Below are 15,744 nucleotides of genomic sequence, written 5' to 3'. Positions count from 1 at the left end.
AAAGTATATAGGCAGATATGTGTAGATTATATGCAAATACTAAGCCATTTTGTTTTATTGTAGTCCTATTCACAATAACCAAATGATAGAAACAAACTAAAGGTCCACTGAGGGATGAATAGATAAAGAAAATGTAATTTATACATATGATGGGAATACTATTCAGTCTTAAAAAAGGATATTCTGCAACATGTGACAACATGGATGAACCCTGAAAACATTACCCTAAGTAAAATAAGTCAGTCACAGAAGGAGAAATACTGCATTATACGAGGTATCTAAAATAGTCTAAAATTCACAGACTCAAAAAGTGGAATGGTAGTTGCCAGGAGGGGAAATGGAGAGTTGCTAATCAACAGGCATAAAATTACAGTTAAACAAGAACAAATTCTAGAGATATACTGTACAACACTGTACTTATAGTAAACAATACTATATGTTACACTTAAAACTTTGTTAAGAGAGTGGACCTCATGTTAAGCGTTCTTACCACAATAAAACAAAATTTAAAAAAAGACAAGTTCTCCAAAATATAGCACAGTATAAGATGATACATGAAAATGGGATGAGAAGAATGAGAAAAAAGAATGGTAGGTGGAGAATTCTCACCAGAGAAATGCTGCCATAAAGCAGATGAAAACTGAACAAACATGTCAGCATGAATTTTATAATATTAATTAAGTAATCATCACTATAAAATAAAAATATAAAGTGGACAGGGAAGAGCTGGTGGACAAAAGGAAACAAAATATGAGCCATTTTAGAGATAAAGAAGGAAATGGGAATTAAAAATAAAACCATCACAGAAATAAAGGTATAAATGGAAGCAGCAAAAAAGAGACAGCACTGAATAAACAGTAAGGGATACAGAAAATAAGAGATAAGCAAGCAAAGTGAAATGGAAATTGAAATTGGTTCTAACATCATGTTTTCTTATCAGTTAACGAGTTAAGGAAAATCTTTAACACATGTCCATTCTATATTTATACAAAAGTCGTGGCTATATCTTTAAAAAATTATCCTCCAAAATGCCCAATGAATACACTTGAGAGAACAAGGTAAATTGTGTTGCCAGAGAAGTGCAACTCATAGACTACTTAACCTCATCTTTTCTGGATCCCTTGAACCCCAAGTACCAATAAAACTTTGATGAATCCCTTTTTTCTTTTCTATTGACTTTATTTTTTTGCTTCTGGTTTGTGTATAGCCAATAAGTTATTCCCACTTGGTGGCAGCAATGACTGGAAATGTGGCTTTATGATCTGACCATTTGGTGATCTCTGTAAATGGATTAATGGATTATGTAGTCTCTGGGTAAGAAACAACAGACAATTTAATTTGTTAGTCTTTTTTGTTGTTTTTAAGCTCAAATTAATCAATTATTTCATGCCTGCTGGGATGAACAACACTATGATATCTGGACTGGTGAGTTTTTGTGTTTACTCTTGACCTGTAGATGAAATTCTAGATTTGGATCCAGGAGATCTCTATATGTCTGCATCTGTGTCAATAATTGAAAAAGGCTTTGACCTCACATTGAATGAGTGGGAAATGTTTTCCTATCTCTGGCAGGAATTCATAAATTAGATTATAAAATCTTCTATATTAAAAGATCTGTGTTCTAATTGGTTTATAGACATAAATAAGCACTTATATACAAATATTCTTCAAATTTCCAAAAAAGGAAACTGAACTTCTAATATTTCACATGTGCTAAACTAAAAGTATATTTATAAGGAAATTCAGCTAATTCATAAACTTTTTCTCATTTTCTTTTTTTTTTTGCTTTCAATTAAAAACATTTTTTTATTGAGGTTTAGTCAGTTTACAATGTTGTGCATAAATATTTTAATAATCCAAAGTTAAGGTAAATCTTTGGCCAATGAGATTAGCTTAATAATTTTGGCTGAAAAGAAAGATCTTTCTGGTGATTTATTTGTGAAAGTAAAAAACTAGCATACATTTTATTTAACCTGGGTCTGCTTTTCCTAAATGTATACAAGTTTACTGATTAGATAATATTATATATTACTCATACATGACATTCAAGATTATGAAAAATATAAATTATGTTCAACTAAAATTGAATTATTGTTCTGACAAACTTTTTATTTCATCAGTAACTATGTTTTGTGGTATGTTAGATTTAAGATAATTTCCAAGGTATTTAGTGAACCTAAAATGTTGGACTGATATTGAGTTGATAAATGGATAATCATTAGATACCAAGATAACTTTTAAGTAAAATTGAATATTTAAACATTGATTACTAAACACAGTTTTAAGTTTATATACTATTGCTTCTTATCTTTATATGCTATAGAGGCAATATCTTTGGGTAATGTTAATCAGTGTGCTCATTTTTCTTCTTTATTGGGATGGGTATGGCCACAGAAAGCTGTGCTATATGTGTTCCTGAACTCTGCTAGCCTGCTCTATTGCTTGTGGGTGAGACTGTTCTTAATTATACCCCTCTGTATTCTCTTTGAAATAAAAAATTATTTTGGTTAAAAGTTAGAATTAAAACAAGAAGTTGAGATTACGTTCTGAGCAATAGTGTCAAATGGATATGTGCCTTTGTTTTTAAAGGAAAAGGTAGTTTACTCCTAAAGCATTGGTTCTCAAACTTTGTTCTCAGGACCACTTTGTACTCTGAAAAAATGATCAAGGATGTCCAAAGAGATTTTTCATATGTGGGTTATAACTATTGATATTTACCATATTAGAAATTAAATGGAAAACATAGATATATTTACTGATTGAATTAATTTGAGATGAATCCACTGTGAATTAATGTTAATTAAAAATTGGTCAACAAAGGGAGTTCTAGTCAAGATGGTGGAGTGGTAGGACAACAAGCTTGCCTCTCCTCGCGTCTATAACAAAATCACAACTGAATGCTAAAAAAAAAATCAAAGAAAGACTAGAACCTAGCAAAAAAGATCTTCTGCAACTGGAAACATAAAGAGGGAACCACAGCAGGATGGTAGGAGGGGCGTGCTCATGATATAATTGGGCCCTATACCCCCTGCGTGGGCGACCCATAAGCTGAAGATTTGTTAAATCACAGAGGCCCTTCCACAGGAGTGAGAGCTCTAAGCCTCATATCAGGATCCCCAGCTGGGGTCCCAGCACTGGGAAGAGAAGGAGACCCTAGGACATCTGGTTCTGAAGGCCAGGGGTGCTTGGCTCTGAGAGCCTCATGGGACTGGGGGAAACGGAGACTCCATTCACTTGAGAAGTGTACATGGAAACTCACGTGTGCTAGGTCCAAAGGCAGAGGCAGTGATTTCATAGAAACCTGGGCCAGACCTGCCTGCTGGATTTGGAGGGTCTCCTGGGGACGTGGGAGATAGCTGTGGTTCACTCAGGGGACATAAAAGCTGGTGATGGACATTCCAGGAGTGTTCATCTACATGAGCTTTCCTGGAGGCTGACATCTTGATTGGATCATTAGCACCAAGACCTAGCCCCACCCAACAGCCTGTAGGGAAGCCTTAGGCCAAATAACATACTGGGTGGGAACACAGCCACATCCATCAGCAGACTTCCTAAGCCACAAAGGCCTCTAGACACAGCCCTACTCACCAGAGTTCCAGGAAAAAGCTTCACCCAGCAGTGGCCAGGCACTGTCTCCTCCTGCCAGGAAACCTGCATAAGCCTCTAGTCCAGCCTCATCCACCAGGGGCAGATACTAGAAATAAGAAAACAATAATCCCAAAGCCTGTGGACGGAATCCACAAACGCATAGACAGACAGACAATATGAAGCGGCAAAGGAATATCTCCCAGGCCAAGGCACAAGATAAAATCCTAGAAGATGAAATAAGTGATGAGGAGATAGCTAATTTATCTGAGAAAGAGGTTAAAGTAATGATGGCCAAGATGTTCAGAGAACTCAAGAGGAGTACAGATACACAGAGTGAAGTTTTTAGCAAAGAGTTGGAAAATATAAAGAATACCCAAACAGAGTTGAAGAATAAAATCACTAAAAAGAACAATACATTAGAAGGAATCAAGGGTAGATTAAATGAGGCAGAAGAATGGATCAGTGAGCTAGAAGATCGATTAGTGGAAATCACTACTTCAGCACAGAAAAAAAGAATAAAAAGAAATGAGGATAGTTTAAGAGAACTATGGGACAACATGAAGCGTTCTAATATTCGCATTATAGGGGTCCCAGAAAGAGAAGAGAGAAAGGACCTGAGAAAAATTTTGGAGAGATAATAACTGAAAACTTACCCACCTTGGGAAAGGAAACAGTCACTCAAGTCCTGGATGCACAGAGAGTACCACACAGAATCAACCCAAAGAGGAACAAACCAAGGCATATAGTCATCAAACTGACAACAATTAAAGATAAGGAGAAAACATTAAAATCAGCAAGAGAAAAGCAATGAATAACATACAAGGGAACTCCCATAAGGTTATCAGCTGATTTTTCAGCAGAAACACTACAGGCCAGAAGGGAGTGGCACAATGTATTTAAAGAGATGCAAGGGGGAAACTTACAACCAAGAATATTTTATACAGCAAGGCTCTCGTTCAGACTTGATGGAGAAATCAAAAGCTTCACAGATAAATAAAAACTAAAAAGGTTTTGGCACCAACAAACCAGCTTTACAACAAATGTTAAAGGACTTTCTCTAGTCATGAAACCATAAGAAAAGAGAACAAAAAGAAGAGAGGGGAAAAAAAAAGAGACCTACGAAAGATTGCTTTGGCTGTTCAGGGTCTTTTGTGGTTCCTTATAAATTTTGGAATTGTTTGTTCTAGTTCTGTGAGGAATGTCGTGAGTATTTTGATGGGGGTTGCATTGGATCTGTGGATTGCTTTGGGTATTGTGGCCATTTTGATAGTGTTGACAGTTCTTCCAATCCAAGAGCACAAGAAATCTTTACATTTCTTTGTGTCATTTCAGTTTTCAGAGTATAAGTAACCTCCTTGGCTAAGTTTATTTCTAGGTATTTTGTTGTTTTTGATGTAATGGAAATGTCTCTGCCAGTTATAAAATTCTGGTTTTTGAAGTGAAAAAAAAGTGAATGAAGGGCCACAAATGGCAAAATATCCTTCTTTGTTATGGGTGAGTTGCATTCCATTCCATATATATATATATTGCATCTTCCATTATCTATTCAATTATTGATGTGCACTTAGGATGCTTCCGTATCTTGGCAATTATAAATAATGTTACTGTTAATAGTGGGGTGTATGTATCATTTTGAATTAATTCTTATTTTGTGGTTGGCTTTATTCCTTCGATAACTATGTAAGTTTAAAAAGCTAAAGCTCTCTGGTAAAACAACTATACTTCAATAAAAATAAAATAAAAGCTAAAGCTCTAAACATTCTTAGAAACAATGAACAGCACATATATGTAAATTAGAAAATATATGTATGGTAAAAAAATTACCTATCAAGCCATGAAAGACATGGAAGAAATTTAAAAGACATATTACTGAACAAAAGAAGTCAGTCTAAAAAGGCTACAAACTGTACAATTCCAACCAAATGACATTCTGGAAAAGGCACAGCTACAGAAACAATTAAAAGATCATGGTTTCCAGGAGTTTCGGGAGAGGGAGGCAGGGAGGGGTGAATAGATGGAGTACAAGGGATTTTTAGAGCAATGAAATTACCCTATATGATATTATAGTGTTGGCTACATGTCGTTACGCATTTGTCAAAACCCACAGAATGTACAACATCAAGAGTGAACCCTAATGTAAACTATGGACTTTGGTTGATAATAATGTACTCATGTTGGTTCATTGGTTGTACCAAATATGCCACACTGATGAGGGATGTTGAGGGTAGGGGAGTATATATGTGTGGGTGGGGAGGGCTATGTGCGAACTCTGTATTTTCTGCTCAATTCTGTTGTGAACCTGAAACTGCTCTAAAAGAATAAAGTCTATTAAAGAAATACTTGAATTTACAAATTGAAAAAAGCATACTATGTTCCAGAAAAACTGACACAGAATTGTCAACACTAAGAAATTTTAGTCTTTTCTGCTACATTTGCCTTTAATTAATATTTTTTTTTACTTTAAAGTAAAATCCATTTTAATAACATTTTATAATCCATCGTTCTTGGAGGTGTACCCAATGGTCTTTTTTTTGACATATAATTCTTCTTATATATTGCTGGATTTTTCTCCAGCTTCTTTGAGATATGTTTGACATATAACATTATGTAAGTTTTAGGTGTATAGTGTCATGATTTGATACATGTATGTATTATGAAATGATTACCACAATAAGGTTAGTTAACACATCCATCACTTCACATTGTATTTGTGTGTGTGTGTGTGTGGTGAGAACTTTTAAGATTTACTCTCTTGGAGTTATCCTGAAAAGACTGAGAATTAAAATCCACATTAAAACAGACAAATGTACATATGCACACAAAATTTAAAAATATGCTCTTTACAACAAACATAAAACATAAAATACAAAATTCATTTAATAATAATGATCAAGCAAATACTGACTTAAAGGTATCAGGAGTGATGATATTAAAAATAAGAGCAAAATGAAGCCAGATAATTCAATATTTTTTGGTAAAAAGAGTTATATGAATCATTCAAAAATACTTCAGAAAAAATAACTTCCCAGATATATAATCTGTTCAGGAATATAGGAATTATGAAGCTACTCATTTCCATTTGATGAAGTTACCTAGTTAATGCCAATGCCATATCAAAGTAGGAAAGAAAAAGGCTACTTGCTGGAAAAAAATCAGTGCATAATATTATTTATAAAATGAATGTAGAATTGTAATAAAAAGTGAAAAAATAATTTACAAAAAAAGACTGACTCTCTTGGCAACTTTGCAGTATACAATCCAGTATTGTTAACTATAGTCACCATGGTTTATTTTAGGTCCTCCAAAACTTATTCATCTTATAACCAGAAGTTTGTACCCTTTCACCACCATCACCCATTCTTCCCCAACCCTACCCCTGGCAACCAACAATCTACTCTCTGTTTTGGTGAGATTGGTTATTTTTAGATTCCATATATAAGTTAGATCATACAGTATATTTGTTCTCTGTCTGTCTTATTTCACTTAGCATAATATCTTCCAGGTTATCCATGCTGATGTAAATGACAGAATTTCCTTCTTTTCTAAAGCTGAATATTCCATTGTGTGTGTGTGTGTGTGTGTGGGTGTGTGTGTACCACATTTTCTTTATCCATTCATCCTTCACTCAATACTTAGATTATTTCCATGTCTTGACTATTGTGAATAATGCTGTGATGAACATGGGACTGCAGATATCTCTTCACAATAATGATTTCATTTCTTTCAGCTATATACAGAGAAATGGAATTTCTAGATCTTACGTTGGGTTCTATTTTAAAATTTTTGAGGAAACTCCACACCATTTTCCACAGTGGCTGTACCAATTTACACTCCCATCAACAGTACACAGGGTTCCCTTTTCTCCACATCCTCCCCAGCGCTTATCTGTTGTCTTTTTGATAATAGCCATTCTTTTAAAGCAGTTTTAGGTTCACAGCAAAACTGAGTGGAAAGTGCAGAGTGTTCCCACATACACCCTATTCCCCATGGTACACATCTTCCCACTACAGACATTCTGTACCATAGTGGTATATATGTTACAATCAATGAATCTACTGAGACATCATTTTCACCCAAATTCCATAGTTTACATTGGGGTTCACTCTTGGTGGTGTACATTTCATGGATTTTGACAGATGTATAATAACCAATGTAGTACCATACAGAAGAGTTTCACTGCCCTAAAAATTTTCTGTCTTCTATCCATCCCTCCCTCCACAACTCAACCCTGGCAACTGATGATCCTTTTATTGTCTCCATAGTTTTGTCTTTTCTGGAATATCATATAGTTGGAAACATATAGTATGTAGCCTTTTCGAATTGGCTTCTTTCACTTAGTAATATGCATTTAGTTTCCTTCATGTCTTTTCATGGCTTAATAGCTCATTCTTCTTATCTGAGTAGTATTTCATTGTTTGGACATGTCATGTTTATTTATACAATCACCTACTGAAAGACATCTTGGTTCTATCCAAGTTTTAGCAATTGTGAATAAAGCTGCTATAAATATTCATATGCAGGTCTCTGCATAGACATAAGGCTTCAATTTATTTGGATAAATATCAGGGAGCACAATTTGCAGGATTGTATAGCAAGAGTATGTTTAGTTTTGTAAGAAACTGTCAAGCTGTATTCCAAAGCGTCTGTACCACTTTGCATTCCTGTCAGCAATGAATAAGAATTCCCATTGCTCCACATACTCACCATCATTTGGTCTTGTTACTGTTTTGGATTTTTGCTATTTTAATAGGTGTGTAGTGATATCTCATTTTAATTTGCAAGTCACTAATGATGTAGATAGATAGATAGACAGATAGATAGATATAGATATATCTATAAAAGAGAGTCTAGCTGTGTTCCTAGAAAGAATAAATGGATTTGTCAGCTAGCATTCTGACATACTTTTCATTTTTTAATGTCTTTTTTATACTGAAGTATAGTTGATATACAATGTTATATGTTACAGGTGTATATAGTGATTGACAATTTTTAAAGGTTAAGCTCCACTTATAGTTATTATAAAATATTGGCTATATTCCCTGTGTTGTACAAAATATCCTTGCAGCTTATTTATGTTGAAAATCCTTGATTTCTATCCTTTTTTTAATTGAAGTATAGTTGGTTTATAATGTTGTCTTAATTTGTAGTGTAAAGCATAGTGTTTCAGTTATACACACATATACATATTCCTTTTCATATTTGTTTTCATTATACATTATTACAAAATATTGAATATAGTTCCCTGTGCTATTCAGTAGAATTTGTTTATCTTTTATCCCTTGTTGGTTATCTATTTTATATACAGTAGTGTGTATCTGCAAATCCTGAACTCCCAATTTATCCCTCCACCCCACCCTTTCCCCCCGAACCACAAGTTTGTTTTCTATGTTTGAGTCTGTTTCTGTTTTGTAAATACGTTCATTTGTGTCATTTTAATAAGTTAATTTGTGTCATTTTTTCAGATTCCACATATGAGTGATATCACATGGTATTTTTCTTTTTCTGGCTTACTTCATTTAGTATGAAAATCTTTAAGTCCATCTATGCTGGAAATGGCATTAGTTTATTCTTTTTTAATGGCTGAGTAGTATTCCATTATATATATACATATATATATATATATATATAAACAACTTTACCCAGTCATCTGTCTGACATACTTTTTAAATAAAAACCATTGAAGATATAAATTTTACTCAGTATTGCTTTAGCACTTTAGATTCTGTTATAAAGTATTATCATTATCATTATTCTCCAGATACTCTGTAGTTACTGTTTTTTTTTTTAATGTCCAAGTGGTCAAGGGTTTTGTTTCCTGATTACATTATTAATTTCTGGTTTTATTGCATTACAATCAAATAATGTCTGTTTTATTTCTGTGTCTTGGAATTTATTCAGATTTCTCTTGTGGTCAAATTTGTAAATGTTCAAAGGGCACATGAAAAGAAAATGAGTTTTCTATTTTCAGGCTATAGAGTATAGTTCTATTAAATCTTCCATACTAGTGATGTTATTTAGGTATTCTCTGTCCTTTCTTTTTGTTGTTTTTATTCCTTTAAATGCCTGCCACAGATTGAGAGAGGTAAATTAAAATTTATATGTTTATGTTCTTATAATTCTTATAGTTTGATATCAGAATCCACCAAAGATATCACACATGTAACACACAAAATGATAAACCAATAATTTCTAAATATTAGGAAACCAAATTCATCAACATTTTAAAAATAATAATACACCATGACCAAATAGGGTTTACTCCAGAAATGCAACAATGACTTAATTTTGAGAAATTTATGATTATTATAATTCAATACAGAAAAACCATATGATTGTCTCTAGAAGCTGAAAAAGCATGTAATTCAATTCAATATTTACTGATTTTTTTTAAAAAAACTTCTAACTAAAACAGAAAACAGATGGATACAATCTAAAAAAGTCTATTTAAAGCTAAAAGCCAATACCATCCTCAATGAGAAAACAGAAGCAAGCTACTATATAACTTCAAAAGGTTTCCTACTATTTTGATTATTTCATAATAAAATGTTAATAGAATCTTATATTGTGGTTTGGAAGACTTTGTACCTTATATTTAGTCAGAGTTAAAACTTGATTAAATTAGATATTAAATCTAGTGACCTAAGAGCAATAATGTCACATTAAACAATGATGATCCTATTTTTATACTCAATACTATACTTCCATAAAAAGCAAGGTAAAAAATATTCCTATTCCAAGTAGTGTGCCAAAGAGTTAAAATACAGACATACAGTAGGGAAAAATCAGTTCTAAAGAACCATTCAACTGGTTATCAAGTATTGCAGTGGTACAAATTTCTGGTGATAAAAGACTAGGTTATTAAGATTTGAAACCCCCTTTATAACTGTGTTACCAAACTCCCAGTTTCACCATACCTGTTTCTTTCAGGAGATTCCAGATGTCTCTACATTTATGGATCTGCTGAAGTGCACGATTCAGTAACCTGGTCTATTTGGTAACAATGAAATGAGAAAATTAGTCTCAACCAAACAAAACTTAAAGCAAATAAAAATAATTTTATATCATTTTCATTAAAAACAGTTAAAAATAAATAACAGAAAAACAACAGCATAAACTAAGTATTTTAGAATTTATATATAAATACTGGCCTTTATTTTTACTTTTCCTTAATGTTCCAGGAAATTGAAGATTAAATAGAAAATCTTAAGTATTATCAATTTCTTTAATAATCTAGGACAGAAGAAAAAGCACTTCCAGAACAATGGAGTGAGGACATCCACAAATCCTCTCCCCAGCAAAACTACCATAATTGGTGAAAATTACAAACATAATCACGTAACATCAGAGAATTGCCCTAGAGTATATAGCAAATGGGGAAACATCTATTCCAGGAAACTACTAAGTCTCAGTAAGAACAGTGAGTACTTGTGGCAGGTAAGCCGTGATCTGCTCACCACCTGCCCCTAGCTCACTGTGATGTAAGTGTACTTTTAGGTGGGTGTGGCCAGAAGAAGATGGGGCTCACTCTACTCTCAGCTTCCAGGCTAGGTATGGCCAGAAGAGGCAAGCTGCCAGCACTTCTCACCCTCCTCTCCAAGATCTGTATTGCAGAAGCTCTATTATAAACAAGTACACCTGAGAAGCCTGGACTGCTCTTCTACCCAGTGCTATACCAGGCATAGCAAATTGAGAATACTGAGTCTCAATTGCATTTACCTTAGCTTGTTTATAGGATAGAGTTTCCATGCTGGGGGAGGTAAACTAAGAATGCTAGGAACTACAACTTCTGCCCAGACCCTGACTCAGAAAGCTGAGTTGTCACTCTGATACAAATGGGCCACTGTCCCTGCCTCTAGCTCCAAAACAGTGGTATAGAGTTTCTGCTTAGGAGGAGAGGTAGGTCATTAGAAGTGTGAGCTCTGTAGCTCACCCTAAGGGGACAGACTAACTGGAACAGGGCATGGGGAATTTTATGGCACTATTGAAAAATGAAGATTTTGGTGTGAGCAATTGAGAGGAGGTTGGTAACTCAATATTGACAAGCAAAACAGTAGACTGGCTAGTTGTTTACAGAGAAAACCAGGGGAAGAGAAAGCTAGGATCCCTACCCCTTTAAAGGGGTCTTACTTTAATTGGATCAGACAGTGGAGTAATTTATGCCAAAGAGCATTTTCAAACACACACACATACATGGAGCACTCACCTAGCAATTAGTCAAGACTTACATCTGTGTGTGATACCAGTAGAAGAAGACCAATCAGAAATAACCAGGAGATCACAGAAAGAGAGAATCAAAAATAACTCTGCTAAAACTACTTTCCTCTTCTTTGGGGGGAAGGGTCAGAGTGATTGCAAAGGAGAAGACTGTGATCTCTGAGGAGTGATATTAGAAGCTGTATCCTACTACACAGCTGGGGGAAATAGATTTCATTTAACTAGCCCAGCCAAGTCACTAAACAAATAATTAAGCAAATATTAACAACAAATCCCAGAGGGGGCAATTGGTATCCAAAGACGTGCCAATATATTGTGCAAAATGTCCAGTTTTCAACAAAAAATTATAAGACATGCAAAGAAACAGTAAACTATGACACATGCAAGAACAAAGTAGGCAATAGGAAGTGACTTTTAAAAGGTCCAATGTTGAAACTTAGAAGACACAGATTTCAAAGCAGCTATTTTAAATATGTTCAAACAACTAAAGGAAATCATGCTTAATGAAGGAAGTTACAATGACAATGTCAGGAAATAGACTCTTGATTTTAAAAAAGGCAGTGGGATAACATATTTAATGTGATAAAAGAAAATACTGATCAACCAAGGATCTAATATCCAGCAAAATAATCTTTCAGAACTGAAAGCAAAAAAAGAAATAAAAACAATTCCAAGAAAAACAAAAGCTGAGAGAATCTTTGTGCTAGCAGAACCATTTTGTAAAAAATGCTTTCAGGCTGAAAGAAAGTGATAACAGACAGTAATTTGAATCCAAATGAAAACACAGAGTACACTACGCAAAAGTAACTATGTAACTATAAAAGAGTATAAATATGTATTTCTTCTTTCTCCTCTTAACTGTTCTAAAAAAAACTGTATAAAACTATACATAGTTTTTTCTAATACCTAACAGATATCCATAGACCATTTCATCAACCCAAGGAAAAAAATACATTCTTCTCAAGCATACATGGTACTTTATCCAGGACACACCATATGTTAGGACACAACACAAGCTTCAAATAAATTTAAAATAACGTGAAGTCACACAAAGTATGTATTCTGTCCACAGTGGGATAAGATTAGAAATCAATAAGAGAATAGAATTTGAGAAACAAACATGTGGATATTAAACAACAGATTCCTATATAAATGATTCAAAGAAGAAATCACAATGAAAATTAGAAAATATTTTGAGATGAACAAAAAGGAAAAGAAACCTTATGGGATGCTGCTCAAGCTGTGTGCTATGATTTTAATGTGTGCCCCAAATTCATATGTTAAAATCAAAGCCCCAAAGGTGAAGGTATTAGTAGGTGAGGCCTTTGATAGATACTAAAGTCATAAGGGTGGAGCCCTCATATGTGAGATTTGCACCCTTTATAAGAAGTTTCAAAGAGATCCCTAGCCCTTTCCAACCATGTGAGGATACAGCAAGAAGGTAGCTGTGAACAAGGAAGAGAGCCCTCACCAGAAAATCCAACCATGCTGGCACCTTGATCTTGGACTTCTAGTCTCCAGAACTGTGAGAAATAAATTTCTGTTCTTTATAAGCTACCTAGTCTATTATGTTTTGTTATTGCAGCTTGAACAGACTAAGACAGAAAATTGGTACTGAGAGTGGGGTGCTGCTATAACAAATACCCCAAAATATGGAAGCAGCTTTGGAACTGAATAATGGATAGAGTCTAGAAGAGTTTGGAGGTGCATGCTAGAAAGTCTACATTGCTGTGAATGTACTGTTAAGGGAAATTCTCTTGAAGACCAAGAAAGAGGAGAGGAGAGCTGTAGAGAAAGCCTCAATCTTCTTAGAGAATATCTAAGTGGCTGTGAACAGAATGTTGGTAGAAACATGGACAGCAATGGTCATTCTGATGAGGTCTTGGATGGAATGAGGAACATTGGAAACTAGAGGAAAGGTCAACCATGTTAAAAAGTGGCAAAGAGCTTGGGTGAATTGTGTTTATGTTCCTAGTATTTTATTATTTTGGTGGGGGGTAGGTAATTAGGTTTGTTTGTTTAATGGAGGTACTGGGGATTGAATCCAGGACCTCACACATGTGTATGCACTCTACCACTGAGCTCTGCCTTCTCCCACCCAGTGTATTATAGAAGGTAAACACTTTATGAGTGATGAAATTGATATTTGGTTTAAGAAATTTCTAAGCAAAGTGCTGAAGAAGTGACTTGGTTTCTCTCGAATGCTTATAATAAAATGTGAGAAGAGAGAAATGATTTAGAGGTGGAATTGTTAATCAAAAATTAAGCAGAATTTCAAAATCTGGAAAATTCTCAGCCCATCAATATTTAAAGAAATTAGAAAGCCTGATAGGGAGAGAACCCCAAAGGTGTGGCTGAATTTGATAAGTAGGTTGCTGTGGATGGATTATCTCAACAGAAACTAAGAGCTATTCATTAAGACAACAGGGAGTAGTCAGCCATCTAAACAGAAGCCAGGACCTACTGTCCAAGGCAAAGGAAGAATGAAATGACCCCCAAAAGCAGATGAGAGATCTTTGGGGCTGGATCTCCCACCACAGGCCTAGTGTGCAAGGGCCTGGAGGGCAGAAGAATTTCAAAAGAGGGGCCCACTGCTGCCCAGCGCTCTCACCTCCTAGGCTCTGCTCTTCAAATTCTGGCACCACGCTCCTCAGCTGTCCCAAGTGCAGCATGAGTGGTTGTGGTTGCCCCTCCAGAAGGCACAGGTTGCAAACCCCTTGAAGGCATCAGCTTGGTGCCTTCTCCCTAGTATGCAGAGTACAGTAACTGGAGGTGTTGCTGCCCCTCCTTGATTTCAAAAGATGCCTCAGAGTCCCTCAGGGCCTGGGCAAAGAACCTCTGTAGGGGAGAGGCCACTGCAGAAAAGCCCCAGTAGGGCAATGCCCAGCAGAGCCTTCCACCGCAGACCCATAGAGCCATCTTGTGGGATTCCAGCCTGAACCTAACCTTGAGAGCTACAGCATAGACTGCACTTAGCAGAGCCATGCAGATGGAGTCTAGAGGCTTGAAGGCCCAACCTCAGCCCCAGTGGGTTCAAAATGTGAGGCACCAAGACAAGGAGGATTGTTTTCAAGCCTTGCGGTTTAATGTTGTTTTCTCCATTAGATTTTAGGCTTACCTGGGCCCTGTTACTCCTTTTTTTCCCCTTCTATTTCTTCCTTTTGGAATAGGAATGTCTATCCTATACCTGTTGCACCATTGTAATTTGGAAACATATAACTTGTTTGATTTCATAGGTTCACTGCTGGAGAGCAATCTGCCTTGAGTCTTACCCATATCTGGTTTAGAAGATATTTAGGTGAGACTTTAGACTTAGACTTCTGAGTCGATGCTGGAATGAGTTAAGATTTTGGGGGCTATTGGGGTAGAATGAATGCATTTTATATGAGAGAAGGGCATGAATTTTTGGGGTCCAGGGATGGAATGATGTAGCTTGAATGTGTGCCCCCCAGATTCATATATTGAAATCTTAAGCCCCAAAAGTGAAGGTATTAGTAGGCGAAGCCTTTGGGATGTACCAAAGTCATGAAGTTGGAGCCCTTGTGAATGGGATTCATGTCTTGTAAAAGAGGCTCCAGGGAGATCCCTAGCCCATTCCACCATGTGAGGACACAGTGAGAGGGTGTCAGCTATGAATCAGGAAGAGGGCCCTTACCAGATATGACCATGCTAACACCTTGATCTTGGACATGCAGCATCCATAACTGTGAGAAATAAATTCCTGTTCTTTATAAGCTACCCAGTTTGTGATATTTTAGTTACAGTGTCTCAAACAGGCTAAGACACGGTGCTTAGAGGAAAATTTATAGCTGTAAAAGCTGATATTACAAAAAGAGATCTCTCAAATCAATAACCTAAACTTAACCTCAAGAAACTGGAAAAAGAACAGCAAACTAAACCCTAAGCAATCAGAAGGGAGAAAATAATAAAGATTAGAATGAG

The 15,744-nt window shown here is 35.5% G+C and overlaps 1 protein-coding gene across 1 annotated transcript in view; it reads right to left on the bottom strand.

Annotated features, from left to right (window-relative positions):
- TEX11 (testis expressed 11) overlaps positions 1 to 15,744 on the bottom strand; it is a 283,928-nt gene that overhangs the window by 44,837 nt on the left and 223,347 nt on the right. The window contains exon 26 of the mRNA XM_064483187.1: positions 10,503 to 10,570. Coding sequence (XP_064339257.1) covers positions 10,503 to 10,570 — 68 coding nt within the window. The remainder of the gene's footprint in view (positions 1 to 10,502; positions 10,571 to 15,744) is intronic.

This window comes from Camelus dromedarius, chromosome X (assembly GCF_036321535.1).
Source record: "Camelus dromedarius isolate mCamDro1 chromosome X, mCamDro1.pat, whole genome shotgun sequence".
Classification (NCBI taxonomy): Eukaryota; Metazoa; Chordata; class Mammalia; order Artiodactyla; family Camelidae; genus Camelus; species Camelus dromedarius.
Note: the sequence above shows the minus strand (reverse complement) of the source record. Positions and strands in the feature narration are given on the sequence as shown.